The sequence below is a fragment of the Nicotiana attenuata genome, unplaced genomic scaffold (assembly GCF_001879085.1).
Source record: "Nicotiana attenuata strain UT unplaced genomic scaffold, NIATTr2, whole genome shotgun sequence".
Classification (NCBI taxonomy): domain Eukaryota; kingdom Viridiplantae; phylum Streptophyta; class Magnoliopsida; order Solanales; family Solanaceae; genus Nicotiana; species Nicotiana attenuata.
In genome coordinates this window covers 255853-272360 of record NW_017671508.1, presented here as the reverse complement: position 1 = coordinate 272360, position 16508 = coordinate 255853, and the positions used below count along the sequence as shown (strand labels likewise).

At 35.5% G+C, this 16508-nt stretch overlaps 2 protein-coding genes across 2 annotated transcripts; one reads left to right on the top strand and one right to left on the bottom strand.

Moving 5' to 3' along the window:
• The first annotated feature begins 1576 nt into the window (after window positions 1-1576).
• LOC109208693 (photosystem I reaction center subunit IV B, chloroplastic) lies at window positions 1577-2856 on the top strand. The gene is made up of 3 exons (XM_019371834.1): window positions 1577-1936; window positions 2408-2473; window positions 2575-2856. The coding sequence occupies exons 1-3, from the start codon at window positions 1673-1675 to the stop codon at window positions 2677-2679; spliced, it is 435 nt and encodes a 144-aa protein (XP_019227379.1). The 5' UTR covers window positions 1577-1672; the 3' UTR covers window positions 2680-2856.
• A 245-nt stretch (window positions 2857-3101) lies between these two features.
• On the bottom strand, window positions 3102-7182 carry LOC109208692 (protein LOW PSII ACCUMULATION 1, chloroplastic). Its single transcript, XM_019371833.1, has 4 exons — window positions 6785-7182; window positions 3878-4450; window positions 3688-3738; window positions 3102-3442 (listed from the first exon to the last, which is right to left on the bottom strand). The coding sequence occupies exons 1-4, from the start codon at window positions 6979-6981 to the stop codon at window positions 3304-3306; spliced, it is 960 nt and encodes a 319-aa protein (XP_019227378.1). The 5' UTR covers window positions 6982-7182; the 3' UTR covers window positions 3102-3303.
• Window positions 7183-16508: the final 9326 nt, after the last annotated feature.

The window sequence follows — 16508 nt, the reverse complement described above, 5'->3', positions numbered from 1 at the left end:
ATAGTCAGTAATTTAATTTGATTGATTAGTATCTGAATCTTAACATGGGGAGTTAAATAAGATTTTATGGAAGAATTTCGAAATTGAACTAAGGAGTGCAATTATGAATTTTTAGTGGAATAATTCGTAGTTTATTATGGTGGAAATTAATTTCAGAATTTCGAGGAAGCCTTGTTAATTAAATTTTGTGGTCCCTACTGTGCCTAAATAATAGGAAATAGTGGAAACTGTTACTTAGTGGGAAAGAAAACGTGGAAACCATCCCTTAGTGGGAGAAGGAAACCTAACAGGTTTTGAAGACGGTTTTGACCTAAAAAACGCAGCTGTATATATGGATATAGGGGCTGGACGTTTTTTTGACGATTTCTAACTGCGGTTTCTGCTAGAATTTTGCCCACCCAAAATTCTCTATTTTCGGTTATTGTTTGGGTAACACAGTAGAACACTGTGGAAATCTGCTGCTGCGTTTTCAACTGAGGAACTGGAGAACGACATAGATTTGCTATGTTTACGCTTCAAGAGGTAATCCGAAAATCTCCATATGTGCTAGTTGTTTAGATTACACGTGAATAAGATAGTGGGATTGCTTCCGCTGCTTATTATAATCGATCACTATACAGAGTATATATTAACTCACGGACGTGAAGATTCCTATCCTTCAACATATACAACAGTTGCAACATTGATCAGTTGAGGATGTGTTTCTCTATCTGGAAATTTAAAATATTTTGGTGGCTGCAGGATAAACAATAGCCAAATATGCATGTGCAAATCCCAATAGAAACAATTTTAACACTAAGTGACTTTTTGTCTAAATTTTGGTGGGCAGAGTAACTAGATATCAATGCCGATGGAGGTAATAGGTACCTCGTGAAATAGTCAAGGTGTGCACAAGCTGGCCAGAATACTAACAGAGAGCTATTATTACTATATAAATGAAGTAGTGTGTTGAGAAATCAGGCCAGCTAGCGCAATTGAGTCGATACTTGACCTATCAGCTCTTGTGCACTATTATTGGTCTCTAGGAACTGTTTTGCAGCACTTAGAATAAACCTTTTTGAAGGAATCTACTTACAGTATCCTGTAATTCAATAATAGAAGTGAACATCCCTTTCACGGTTTCGAAACAATCTAAAAGGAAATTGAACACATTAATTGAGAATAAATAAATGTATTAAAAATGCATCACTAAATACTTCATTACTAGTTTGCCATATAATACGAGATATTAATGCATATAATTAGTTTTCCAACTAAAAGAAGTAAATATCATTGATTATTCATTTTTGATATTGTAAAAGGTAATCTCCTTTCACGGCAAGTTAGTAAAAAAAAATAGCTCAATATCATATAGTATATTAAATATTATACTATCAATCATATATAAAAAGGGATTTTTATATGGAAAAATATGAGAGAAAAAATGGAGAGAAAGAAGACCCTTTTTTTTTTTTTACCTAAAAGTGGTAACATTATCCACAAGAATGGGATATGGTAACATGTGGCATTGCGTGAGTGGATGAAGTAATGGCGTGTGGTAGCTAAGTTGATCTTTAGTCCAGGAAAAAGATATTCCATTAACTCAAAGCCTCTCAAATCCTACTTGTGTTTTTGCCCCAATACATTAATTTTTCTGCTTCATCATTTCTTTGCAGCAGAGACAAATTAAGACATGGCAAGTAGCAGCATGGCTTCTGCTGCATCTGGTTTTATGGTGGCCACCCCCAATATTGCCACCTCTAACACTGTTCCTCGCACCTCTATGTTATTCTTCTCCTCCTCCAAGAACAACACCACCACCACCAACTTCTCGAGGCTCGTTGTTAGGGCCGCGGAAGAGGCTGCGCCGCCAGCTGCTACTGCCACTGCTGAAGGTGAAGCTCCTCCTGCCAAAGCTGCCAAGCCACCTCCAATTGGACCCAAGAGAGGAACCAAAGTAAGTTCTCCCGTTTCATTTTATTGATAAAAGTTTGACTGAGCACGAAATTTAACCAAAAAAAAGTGATAACTTTAGTACATATTATGATCTTAAACATTTGTGTGGCTATAGGAGTACGGAAAAGTTTAAAAGTCACAAAGTTTATAAATATAGGAAGATCATTTTCTTTTAACTGATTAAAAAAGATAGAGAGCATATGGAATTAATGAAATAGATTGGAGTAGTTCAATAACATGCAGACCAACATATCTGGTAAAGCAGCGACATGAACTCATAACCTTCAGTCTGTATTTTGTGGACCAACTGCACCTACTATACAATAAGTTAATTTGATTTGAAAACGGTGAATAAGGTAATTCAAGTTGAAGACAGTGGGTGTGTCTGCATCTACTTCTTTCTGTATACAACCACAAATTATAGCAGCTATTCATCCAAGATTATATATTCTAAAATATTTACTAAATACAGGTGAGGGTTTTAAGGAAGGAGTCTTACTGGTACAAGGGTGTTGGTTCAGTTGTAGCTGTTGATCAGGTAAGAAACTTGATTAGAATCCGTGTCTTTAATTTTTATGTGTGTCTGAATATTTAAAATGTTAACTTTGACGTTCTTCATTGCCGGTGGTGATGGTGCAGGATCCAAACACACGATACCCAGTTGTAGTAAGGTTCAACAAAGTGAACTATGCTAATGTATCTACCAACAACTACGCATTGGATGAAGTCGAAGAAGTGAAATGAAAGAATGGAAGTAATTAACTAGTTCATGGTTTTTCATATTTGTAATATGCCCGACCCTGTGCTTATCCATGTTTAATCTCTAGTTATATACTGGCTTTGAATGTGAATCTGTATCATAATTTCTTGCAAATTTCTCCTTCCTTTTCTTATTAAGTTTGTTGGCATTGTTCAATCCAATTTTTTCGATCCATCTTAATTAGCTTGCCAATTTTATACTTTGGAAATTAGGTTTTACCGTTTGCTTAGTATCAGTTCGTTGGTCTGTTTAGCTGAGGACTTAAAGAGGAGGATCAAACGTACCCCATCACTTTAATATATAATGCATCAGAATGTTTGATCAGCTTTATAGAAAACAGTCATGATATATGGCAACATGAACAATTTGAGGACTTTGGTTTCACATACAGTAGACAACTTTCCGATGAAATAAACTTAATACTGGAAATGACAATACCTAGTTTCACAATTTCACAAGAAAAGAAAAGGAAAGAAAGAAGTAAACTAAGGCAAATGAAAACTCGGTAGATGCTATAATTATGAATTGAAGAGGAAAAAAGAACCATATTGTTAACATAATTTAATCTAATTCTTCAAAAAATAAAAAGAGAAATCTGATCTCATTTCTTAAACTCTTCCATCCATGCCATCAAGAAGACCAGACCAAATTCCCTTTACTGGTGGCAATTGCACTACAAAAGCATTCCAAGGAGGATAACCAACACCGCTGCCACGCACACGGCCATCCAGGCGTAAAGATAAATACCTGCACATGATAAAAATTGCAAAAATTAATCGACATATTACATTTAGTAAACTCGTTTATGATAATAGCTAGACTTGTATTTCAACATCTGTTAACAGATTCAAGTAAAACCATGATAAAGGTACATTTTGCTGAACACGCTAATACTAACATTTGTCATATTGGACACACCCCACAAAGAAGTTAATCAGCCGATCTATCTTTTAAAAAACCACATATACTACTAATTGTTGTAGAATACTTACACTGGAGATTCAGGAGATACGTTGGCTAGTTTCTTTTGTTCATCTATCCACCTATCACGAGTGGCCAAATATGAGTATCTTTGTTTTCAGTCTTAATGTCAATGTAATTATCGTTAATGTCTGCAGCACAAGTGAAAGAAGAAACAGTTTCAAGTTAGACAAAGTTCCATTTTGTTGATAACACACTTACTTGGTCCACTCGGTGGCATAAAGAGGAGCAAGCTGCCATAGCCTTTTTCTTCTGGATATCTTCTCCTCAAGTTCTTCATTCTCTTCAAACTCAAAACTAGGAGAAATTCCATCAGTTGCAAAAGGGACCACAAGCACCCCTCTCTCAAGAAGGCCATCAGTAAATGGTTCGCTGAGTCTGAAACATTCTGAAATGAAAGCGGAAGGGCCAGCAAGGATGACCAAACGAGCAATTCCTCTGAAAGCACTCAGGGGAACGATTTTCTTCTCATCCACACGAAGCTTAAGATTTGCAAGATTTTCCTCTCTTACTAATCTTGCCACCTGCGCATTCTTTGCTCTATTCTCCCTATAATACAAAAAAGCAAATACAGAGACTGCGACGAGGTCTATGCCAAGGCCTTTTAGGATCTCAGGAACTTCAGCTGCTCTTGATGAATTGGCCAATGCCGCAATTAGTCGTGTAGAGGCAATGAGTCCTCCAAGACCAGCACTTGCAATGAAAGCAACATAGAAGAACATCCGAACAGATCGAAAGGGAGTAAGAACTTCACTTCTTGTCTTGGCTGTGGAACTAAATAACAAATAAAATCAATATTGTAAGGTTATTTCACTTTAAAAGAGAACCTGCTATCGTACTAAATGAGTCTGAAACTGGGGGTACATGTACAGAGAACACATCCACACTAAAACTAAGCTCAGCACATTCCAAAAAGATGTCAGAAACTCGGAAACAAACAGACTTGTTATGGTTGAATCCGTAATACGAGGAGCTTATGCACACAACACTATGTCTTTAAAAGAACAACAATAACACTTATTCCAATCATTCAGCTACAAGAAAAAATCATGACCTAAGCATATCAATTTCATATTCTTATTATTAGTCTCTCAATTTGAGCCACAGCATTGATGCTCTTGTGGAGCAGCAAGTTCTTCTCTGTTTCTCCATCAAAAAAGCAAGGCCTGAAAGATAACCATTAATAAGTGAACTTCCTCCAACCAGTTCTGCTACAGAGGTGAAGCGTATTTGTAACAAACTTTCTCCCAAGGAATTCCATTTCTAATGATCAGGGAGACATTGGAAGGGAAGATTATGGTTACCGCTGAACTGCCACTAAAAGGAATGTCTAAGTGGCTAATACATCTATACCCTGAGACTTTTTTCCTCTTGTGATAATTAAAGTAATTTTAGTAAAGTTACCGGGGGCCGAGAAGGATATATACCCTGAGGTTTATATTGAACAAACTAATGTTTTCCCCAACCAAAAGTTGTCTGATTAGCTACCAGTTGCTTCATATATTACTCTCTCCTTTGCCAGCAGCATATTTCTGTTCTAACTAAATAGATTCTTAAGAGATTCCGTAAACAGGACAATAATGTTGGAAATAGCCAAAATAAACAAAACAGCAAACTCCATCTCAACCAAGAAGTGAAGAAGCAACCAATCAAGCCAATACCCATGTGCAATTAGGTGCTTGCAATAAGCTAACAATGGATAATTTATATACACGGCATGATACTGGGCATGCATAACCAATAACTCACCAATAGGAGTGGCAAACGGGGGGTCGGGTCGGATATGGTTCGGGTCGAAAACGGATAAATTATCCGGCCCGACCCATATTTAATACGGATAAAAAACGGGTTAACCGGCGGATAATATGGGTAACCAGATTATCCATGACTTCTTGCATATTATCACTTTTGGGAGAATTCTTAGTCTCCCTAACTTGAAGAACCCCCAATTTGAGGCTTTACAAATGTAAAAGTTAGACCCATTCGTTATTCATTTTCTAAATGGATAATATGGTTCTTATCCATATTTGACCCGTTTTAAAAAGTTTCCAACCCATTTTTTAGTGGATAATATGGGTGGTTAACTGTTTTCTTTTAACCATTTTGCCACCCTTACTCACCAACTTAAAATCAGCATTCACACAAATTGCAGGTATTTATTTTAGATAGATTTAGCCTACATATCAAATTATTATGGAGTTAAACTCTTGTAAATTAAAGGGAATATGTACCAAAAAGAGATCTTTAAGCAGATTGCTTTTGAATTGGTAAAGAAATAAAAAAGAATGTAGCACTAACATGTGGAAGTTTTGTTTATAATATATGCTCAATGGCATTTGCACGTCACATTCTGAAAGCACAAGATACTCATTCCCTGCATCTAACAGACTAGATTCATGACCAAACTCTTCTTCACAATTTAGCAAATGATAAGCAATGAGTGGAAGAGTCTACTGTGAATTTATAAAAGAAGCTCTATCTACTCTTGAGCATTCGCTAGTGATATGATCAGTGGAGAAACCAGGAATTTTTATAAGGGTGTTCAAACTCGAACAAAGTGAAAAATTTGCCGACAAAGGGTGTTCAATATATGTTATATACCTCTAAAATTTAATATTTTACCTATATATACAATTACAACTAAGGGTGGTCAATTGACCACGCTTAAGTGAATGTAGCTTCGTCCCTGGATATGATAAACACATCACAATTCACAAACAACAGATTATGTAACTAATGAAGTTAATAAATACTCCCTCCAACAGAACACGAAGTTGAAGAAATAAAAGAAGGTTTTTGAAACTTGTGATCCTAAACATGTTATACCATTTTTGTGGTTGTGAGAGCTTCTCGTTAAGGGTAACATTGGAATCCTAAAACAGAGTTTCCTTATTAGGAAAAGATTCATTCTTTTTTCTGACTAACTAAAAAGGAAATAGGTTGACACATATATTGAAATGGATGGAGTATTAGTTTTAAGATTTGTTGCTTTCAAAAGAGGTCTTTAATCTATGCCATATCTTCCCTGTTAATAATCCTCGCAATTATTGGAAAAAAAAATCTAACCAACAGAAGCATCTAATTTCAAAACAAGAGTTGAAATGATACCTTATACTATCAGAAGAAGGACTCGAATTACTACAAACTATAGAGAGCAATTTGGGTTTACGTCTGGAGCTGGTGACATCAGTATAGAATTTTGCACCATCTTTCAATTGGCAGGAAAATGCGAACGGTTTATTAGCGCTAGGATGGAAGTTGGGTGAATTGACGGTAATATAGGAGAATTGCGCCGCTGTAGCCATAGCTCAGCTACGATTTTGATTTTCCGGCAGAAATGCAGTGGTTTTTGAAGGTTTAAACATGGCTGCTACCACCGCGACTTTGGGGGAAGGTGGATATTGATTTTGGATGATCCAAACACTGCCACGACGATTTTGGCTTTGTTTATGGTAGTGGCGAAATTACTTACCAAAATGATTTTAAAATAAAACTTGGAAAATACTTTTCAGAAATTCCTAAATAGGAATATGAATCAAAATATAGCTTCTTTAAGTTTCTTTATTTTACTCCTGTCACTTTTTTTATAATTTTTTATATATAAGCTGGTGCTATAAAATAATAAAAGAAGAAGAAGAGTATTGCAGAGAAAAGTAGAGGGAGAGAATTCTTATTGATTTGGGATGAATTACAATGGAATAGAACCCTCTAGGGAGAGGGTGACTTAGCCACCAAGTAATAAACCCTAGAATCTCTCAAAATATAGACATTCACCATAAATAAAATTCTATTTATAACAGCTCGCACATTTTGTTTTTATTTTAAATCTTTAATTAATAGTTTAATTTATTTCTTGATCAGGGGCAGCTCAACATAACTGAGGACCTCAAGCGGAACTATAGTTAGAGGCCCAAATCTTTTTTTTAAACGCTTCATATCTTTTTTTGATTTTCTTTTTTTTTTTTTTAATTTTTGAGATGCAAAATTGTTAATAGTACTTTTAAAGCAGTCTCTTTAATAACTTTTTGTTAATTAATAATATAGCTAACCGATTAAATCGTTCTTGAGACATTGCTAGTCTTAGGTAAGATTTTATCTATTTTATTTTGAAGAATTTCTTTCCGTTGAGGTAACTGTTAGGCATTTGAAAAAGAATTAAGTACTTTAAGTAATTAAGTATATTGATTAGAGTATTATCTTCTAATTGTACTAATGCCATACAATGAGATAGAATGCAACAGAAACAAAAACTGAAAAAATCATTAACACTATTTATTCGAATTATAAGTCTAAGTCATCATAATTAGAATGGCTATTATGCTTTAAGGATCATAGAGGGTTAACACAATATATTTTTTTTCAATCTCGATTTTTTAAAATAATATAAGTTTTTAATGGTCAAAAATATAAAAAAAAGCAAAATGCAGGTTGCATAGGAATTCAAAAGAGATGTTTACTTTACTCGGGAGGACTTTTTTGTCCCTCGGTAGTCACATTAACTTCACAATGGCAAAAGTTATTTCTCCTTTCTTTATATAAGAGGAAAGTTGAACTTTTTATTATAAAATACTAAACTTTTTTAGAAAACATTAACACATAACTTATTCAAGGTAAAAGTTGGAGCCCCTCGAAATTGAAGGCCAAGGCATATGCTTTACTTGCCTGGCCTTTCAGCCGGCCCTGCCCTTGATGACATGTTGGTAAAAACGACATGGCATATTGGAGAATACTATTTCTTATATTTTAATTTATATAAATTTATTATTATTTGGGAGTAAAATAAGATATTTTAATCATATTTTTTGCAAATACTTTTTAAATATTTTTAATTATTAATTATTATACCTTAAAGTACTATTTATTTAGTTTTTAAATGTATACATTTTGTTTCAAAAAAATGAAAATTTATGTGTCCATCACACTGAAAATTAGTCAATTTGTTTCTCATAGTCCAGAAAGGTTCACATAAACGGAAAGGAAAGGATTAGTTTATTTATAAGAATAGTTATGGTATTTTAACTCGTAGGTTCAAATACGGTCGTGTTATAGAATCTTTAGTAATCTAATGTCACGATCCAAATCCACGTAACTGGCACCCGGTACACTACCTGACCTGAGCGAACCAACCCATATGTGGAGACCAAATATAATTGCTGAAGCCAATTGGAAATCTTGTATATTTTAAAATCAAGTCACAAAATATTTGTCATTTTCAAAGTTATACATGAAATTTTTCATAAAAAATGATATAATCAAATTAAATAATTATTCCTTTATGCATGACGTCCACAATCCTATTTTTACAATCCAACACAACTATCTATGGAGCCTTTATACCAATAGATAGAACTAATACTTGAAATAATTCCAATAAAAGAAAATAAGAAATAACACGATAGCTACCACGAGATAAAAGAGGTGCTTCATAATACCTCGGAAAGAGAGTTATCCTAGCCTTGTCCATGCATCACATGTCGCACCTTATCCTGAAACACGTAAAGAAGGCGGGATCCTAATATGTATCGGAATGGTTTTGAACCTAAATATGAACTGCTAGTGTGCTGGTGCTCTGATGTCGCAATTGCAAGCACCAACTTCGCAATTGGGAAGGTGACAGTAGGCATCAGTTGTCGACTTCCCCTTCGCAATGGCGAAGGCTGCAGGATCTTAGAATTTTTTTCGCATTTGCGATCAAATATTTTCTTTTGCGATGTAGGCTAGTTCGCAATTGCGAAGCCTTTTCTCGCAATTGCGAGGTTGCATGGGGCTGTCAGGGTTCGCAAATACGAGCCCTAGCTCGCAATTGCAAGGGTTCGCATTATCGCAAATGCGACATAAGCAATTAGTTAAAGGGCTGGAAGACGAGATTTTTGAACTCATTCTCTCATTTTTTTTAACCTAGACTCGGTAGGAGGCGATTTGAAGAGGGGATATTCACCTACAAACTTTTGGTAAGTGATTCTAATCTATTTCTAATCATATTGCTTCAACATATCATAGATTTTAACATCAAAATCATATGAATCAAAGCAAAAATTTGTGAAAATTTGTCAATTTTTTTGAAAAATAAAAATTTGAATTTTGAGGGTCGATTTAGACTCGAATTTTGAAACTAATCACATATATGAACTCGTGTGGTCGCGGGTAGACGAAATCTGCCATTGGACCTGGGTTTTGACCGGTCGGGCCCCGGGATGACATTTGTTGACTTTTGGGGAAAAATATAAAGATCTTAGCTTTATCTATTTCAATTGATTTCGCTAGTATTATTTGATGATATTAAGTCGATTCTGGCTAGATTTGAAACGTGTGGAGGCGAATTTTAAGAGAAAAGCTATTTTTCGAGTGTTGAATTGTCATAGTTGAGGTAAGATTCTTGCCTGACTTTGTGTGGGGGAACTACCCCTTAGGATTGGTATTGTTTGATTCAATTGTGCTAAGTCAAATTCGTGTACGCAAGGTGACGAGTAGATACACGGGTTGTACGTGGTATTTGCGCGGTTTTGGCTACTTAGACTATTTCCATGCTTTAATTGGAATGTCATATCATGTTCTAAGCTCTCCTAGTCAATCTCTTCTTACTTGTGTTAGTCTATCTTTACATGCCTTAAATAATTTCATTAACACTTGTTCTCCCTCCGAATAGAAAAATTGCTCTCATGCTTTAGTTGAACTAGTTACCTCTTTTATTATTACATGTTATCTCTTCATTGTTGATTATCATTATTTGAAGTCATTATACATGTTATGTCTTTCGTTGTTAATTATCGTTATTTGAAGTCATTATACATGTTATCTATTTTATTGTTGATCATCACTAATTGAAGTTATTGTTGATGTTACCTCTTTCATTGTTGATTACCATTATTTGAAGTTGTTGTTCATGTTATCTCTTTTATTGTTGATTTCCATTATTTGAAGTCATTTCTACACGTTATCTTTTCCATTGTGTGTTATTCTTATTTAACATCGTGCTTATACATTTTTTCTCATTGTTGAGTTATTCATGTTTAAGTTGTGAAAGTTGTTATCATATTGAGGCGGAATTGTTATTGTTGAAACATCTTCCCCTTTTAGTATTTTACATTCATTGTTGTTGTTGATATTCTTGTACTCTTTGTGGTGGAGCCATGAGATATTATTGTGGAAATATTGATATTGTAGATTGTTGGCAAATTGTGATATGTGGGCACTTGTGGTGCGAGTTGTAATTGTATGTGATATTGACGCGCATGCGGCGGTACAAGGCTTGGGTTTGATATGCATGCGGTGGTATAAGGTGGGACTTATGTGCGTGTTGCTTGTAGGAAAACTACATGAAGCCACGCAACATCATAAGTGGGCTAAAGTGCGTGTAGCTATTTCGGAAAAAATTATTTTCAACCCCTATTTCAAATGTAAGGCTCACGCGGGGTATAAGGAAAAATTGTGATTGAGATTGTGTAATACGAGTACGAGGCGGTACCTCGGTTGTGATTCTTGATTATACAAGGTGGTACCTCGGTTGTGATTTTGCTATACACGAGTTGGTACCTCATTGTGATTCTTGCTGTGTATTTCATGCTGCAAAGAGTTTCAGTGGGAACATTTCTTGTTGTTTCATTCTTTATTGTTCTAGCAGTTGTTTTCTGTATACGATTATTGTAGTTCTCTTTAGTTGCTTCTTTTATGCTATTTCTCTGTTTAATTTCCGGTATTAGTTCTTTCTATTATCTTGATTCGTAACAATTATTCCTCCGCTTTCCATTATTTATCCTTATTACATTTTTATACTATTTATTTATATTCTAGTAGGTGTCTTGACCTGGCCTCGTCACTACCCTATCGAGGTTAGACTTGATACTTATTGGGTACCATTGTGATGTACTCATACTACGCTTCTACATATTTTGTGCAGATCCAGGTACGTGTGCTCCCGGTCATTATAGATCATTTGAAGCTACCTTACAGAGACTTCAAGGTATGCATATTCGGCGTTTGCAGGCCTCGGAGTCCCCTTCCCTTATTCTCATTTACTGTTGTATTTTCTTTCGGACATTAATGTAGTAGTTACTCTAGTTGTACTCTGTAGAGCTTATGACTCAGTTTCACAGGTTTTGGGGGAGTGTATTGATGAGATTCTATTTTCGGAAGGTTATACTAGTTATTCAGCTTTTTCTTAGGATTTATATAATTATTGCTGCCAAATTATTATTATCTATTATGCTTACCTAGTCGTAGAGACTATGTGCAATCACGACATCCTACTGAGGGAAATTGGGATCGTGACAAGTTGGTATCATAGCTTATCGTGCGAATTGGTTGACTTTGAAAACAAAATCTTTGACTTTCTATTCTCTCACAGATGGTGAGAACACACATGTTGGATCCGACGATCAGACACCCGCACCTCCTGTTTGAGCCGCAAGAGGCCGGGGCCGGGACAGAGGCCAAGGAGGAGCACGTGGTACAGCTAGAGCACCTGCCCGAGCTGCGACAGAGGAGCCACCAGTAGCTCCAATCGGGGGACAGGTATTGATACCCAATTTTTCTCTGTATATTTTATATGCAAAATACCTTCAAAATAGCCTATATATGCATATATAAGTATGTCCAAGCATTTTGCTATTTTTTCCATAATTTTTTAAGGGTTTTAAACTGATTTATTTCCCTTTTTCATCCATAAAAACCCAATAATTATTTCCAAAATTATTATTTTGGTAATTCATTTATTGGAATTTTATATTATGCTAAGATATAGCTAAGGTAATTTTTTGCATATTTTTACAAATTTATTTAGTATTTTTAAGCTAAATCGCATATAATTGCAATATTAGCCCTTTTAAGATTCAATTGTGTTTTATATTCATAAAATTAAGTCCTGTATTTTTAATTTTTTAATTATATATTATAAATCATTTTAGTGCTTTCAATTAATTTTCAGAAATTTATTTACTATTTTTTATGAATTAAATGGGAAAAATGGGCTATTTAACTTATAGCCAGATTTTGGCTTCCTAATTTAGCTTAATTAAAACCCAATACCCCAACCCAATTAAACCAACCCAAGACCCAAGCCCAATTCTTAAATATACCCGACCCAGTCTGATTAAATCTTGACCGTTGATCAATTTTGATCAACGGCCTAGATTCGTTCTTACCTAATTAAGCCCAAACGACCCCCCCCCAAACCCCTCTCATTCCTCACTCAACCGACCCTCTCCTCTATCTCTCTATCATTGGTTCTCTCTAGAACCTTCCCCCTCCCTTTCAGCTCTGATGAGTCTCACTCACCTTTTCCGGCCACCTCCTGGCCTGAATCTATGGTGGTCTCACCACCCACCGGCCCTCTAAGGTTCCTACACACTTGTTCGTTGAGGTTTCATGGTCTGAATACGAAGAAGCTTCATCCAGACCTAGTTTGATTCAAGTTTTATGGCCATCTCCGGCCTTGCTCCGGTAAGCCATGCCTGTTTCGAGCCTAGCCACGACTCCTCCTGGTTAGATCAACAACGATCCAAGTCTTTCTCACCATTTGGGTTTCTCTGAAACCCTAACTTTTGTGGTTCTTCTAATTTCTATAGATCTGTTCTAGATCCAGGTTTTCCCTAAACTTATAGAATGATTTTTTTTATATTTCTTTTAAAACCATTGCTTTCAAAACCTTTATTTTTCCGATCTAGGGTTTTTGAGTTATGTTTCTCTGATTTTCTTTTTCTCCGATTTTCTTTTTCTCTTGTGTGTTTCTCTGATTTTCTTTTCTCTTGTGTGTTTCTTCTGTTATGTTTCTCCTACTGTGTTCTTGTTAAGTTCTTCTACCATGTTCTTATCAGTTGCTTCTACTGTGTTATTTCGTCTACCTTGTTTTCTCCTACTGTGTTCTTGTTAAGTTGTTCACCATGTTCTTATTTGTTTCTTCTACTAGTTCTTCTACTGGATTAGCATGTTGTTCTTTTACTATGCTTATCATGAATTCCTACTACTAAAAGAGCATGCTAAAGGTCTCGGTTCCTTTCTGAGACCTCTGAAACTGTTTCAATTAGTATCTTTTCCATTAATCACTTGCCCTTTCGTCTCTGCACTCGGTTAATGCCAAGAACCCTAAATTTGGGGGTTCATCCGAGTTTGGAGACCATTGTCTATGTGACTTGCTTGTGCTTCATCTCTGAACTTGCTTGATTTTAAAAACCCTAATCTTTTGGACCTATTTGAGTTACTAGAGTTGTTTCATCTACTGCTTCATTAAGTTTCAAAATCATTGCTTCAATTTTGTTTCTTCATATGATTCTGACTTTTGCTAAACTCTATAAGACCTTTACTTGACCCCTTTTTCGCATGCTATCGCTGAATTGCCATATTCATATAGTCTACCACGTACTTATTTTGCAATTGCATGACACTTTCACTTTGTCCTAAATTCAGCCTCGCATGCCTGATACTTGTGTACTCTTTATATGTGCTGAACTTCTCTTCTAAATGGCTTTCAATTGTGATTGGTTTCAGACTTTCTTCGTATAGGTTTGATTGATTCTCTTTCCATGTTTGCTGACTTCCCTGTTACTCGATTTAAGTCAAAAGTTTTCCTTAATTTTTCTGACTTGGTTCTTTCGTGGACCAATGCTTACAAAATCTCTAACCCCCTTGATTTACTGAATATTGATGGATCCTTACCTTATTTGTTTTAAATCGTGTATTTCAAAATTCTTTCCTTAATTAAAACCCCTATGTATTTACCCCTAATTGCCTACTTTGCACAAGATATTTAGTTGATTTCTTTCCTTAAATAGTTTTACCATTTGAATCTGAATTCCTTAATTAAAGGAAGTCTTGTATTGATTGATTTTTTAATTGATATTTAGTTCCTTAATTGTTTTCTTACCTTGTTTCTGTCTGTTCTTCACACTATAAATACACGACCCTTTCATCAACACACACATAGATCACACACAGTCTTTCTGAACTTACACTTATACTCAAAAAGTATTCTCTTTGTTTGCTTACACTGTGGCCTGTTACAAGACCTGTTGCTTGCTCTCTATTTGTTTCTTTGAAATTGGTATGTCCTGATTTAAGTTTCAGCACCACAACAATGTGTTTATTTACTGCTTTTGGTATCCCTGTCTACTGCTTATGTATAGTTCAACACGCATTCTAGCTTATTGATTTCTTTCTGCCTGTTCTATTATGAATCCCAAACCCTTGCCCCCTATATGTTTAAGTTGTGGTTTGAGGCATGACAATATGCAAGTTATTGTCCATGAATTGAACTTGATCTCCTGGGGATCCTAGCCTCTAACAGTATGTGTTCCGGCAGGCTTATAGGTGTGCCAGCATTCCCCATTGCTGGGCATGCCCAAAGTTTGCCTTTGCCTAAGCGACAGGCTCTTTACAATCCCCTATTCCCCTGAACCCCCTTTTGTGTTCTTATCTATAGTTGATTCCCTCTTCCTTTTCCCTCTTAGCACTCTATTCTGCACTTGCACACTTTCTTAGTCTTTATGTTCTGCCCCCCTCTTGTGAGCCTTGCCTTGGGACCCCTTTGAGATCCCTCTGAACTTGGAAACTTGAGGGCTGGCCCTTCCACACCGCACTTGTCCCAATCTGATAATACATTTGGGTGTAAGCATTGCCCGGAGTCCCTTTGAGGCTCTTAGGGAACTTTGACACACTTAAGTGGGAGAAAGGCTTTGGATCATGATCTCATGGATTTGGTTTACCTCATATTTCAGACATAAAGTCTGAATCAGGCTCTCCTTGGTTGTACTTTTATTTATATTTTTTTTGATGTATTTTTACTTTAATCTGGGCTGTAATAATTTTTAATAAACTCTTGGGGATGGCTAGTGAAAAGGGTGGGTAACTATGTATGCAAGAAGGGTAGAAATCATGCCTGTAGGTTTCAAACAATTTCTGCATTTAGATATCATGATCATAGGTTAAAAATAATTTCTGCATATAGAAATCATGCCTATAGGTTCTTCAAACAATTTCTGCATTTAGATATCATGTTCATAGGTTTCAAACAATTTCTGCATATAGAAATCATGCCTATAGCTTCTTAAAATAAATTCTGCATTTAGATATCATGTTCATAGGTTTCAAACAATTCTGCATATAGAAATCATGCCTATAGGTTCATAAAATAAATTCTGCATTTAGAAATCATACCCATAGGTTTCAAACAATTTCTGCATTTAGATATCATGTTCGTAGGTTTTCAAACAATTCAGCACCTAGATATCATGTGCATAAGTTTTAAAACTAGTCTTCTGCATTCTACACCACGTTTAAAATCAACTACATTTAGAAAGCATGCCTATAGGAATTCCTAATCAAATCTGAGCCATTTCATTCACGTATGGTTATAAAGCCAGTAATGAGGATACTGTCAGTTGCAGAGCTAATAATCAGTTTGTTTTAAATCTGGCCTCTCTTTTAATAATCTGATCCCCACTTAGCAAGTTTAGCGAGTATGCATTCAAACGGTTATTTCAAGTTTTACTATTTCTGAATTCAGTAGATATCATGCCTATAGGACCCCGTCTTAACACTTAGGCAAGCTTTAGGCTAATAATTGAATCTGAATTTGTTCTATTAACTACAACCAGCAAGTAGGCCTGATTCGGGCTTCTTATCTGAATTATGTAATAAATCAGTCTGGCTCAACCATTAAGTTCTCGCATGTTTAACATTTAATCAGACCTTAACTAGTATGTGTAAGTCATGCTAATTATGTGCTTCTTCTGTTTAAAGGGGGTATATCTGAGCCTTTGCTTGTTATGTGCTTTCCCCCCAATTTGCTATACATGTTTTGTATGTCGCCTTAGAATTTTTTCCTTTAAAATCACAAATA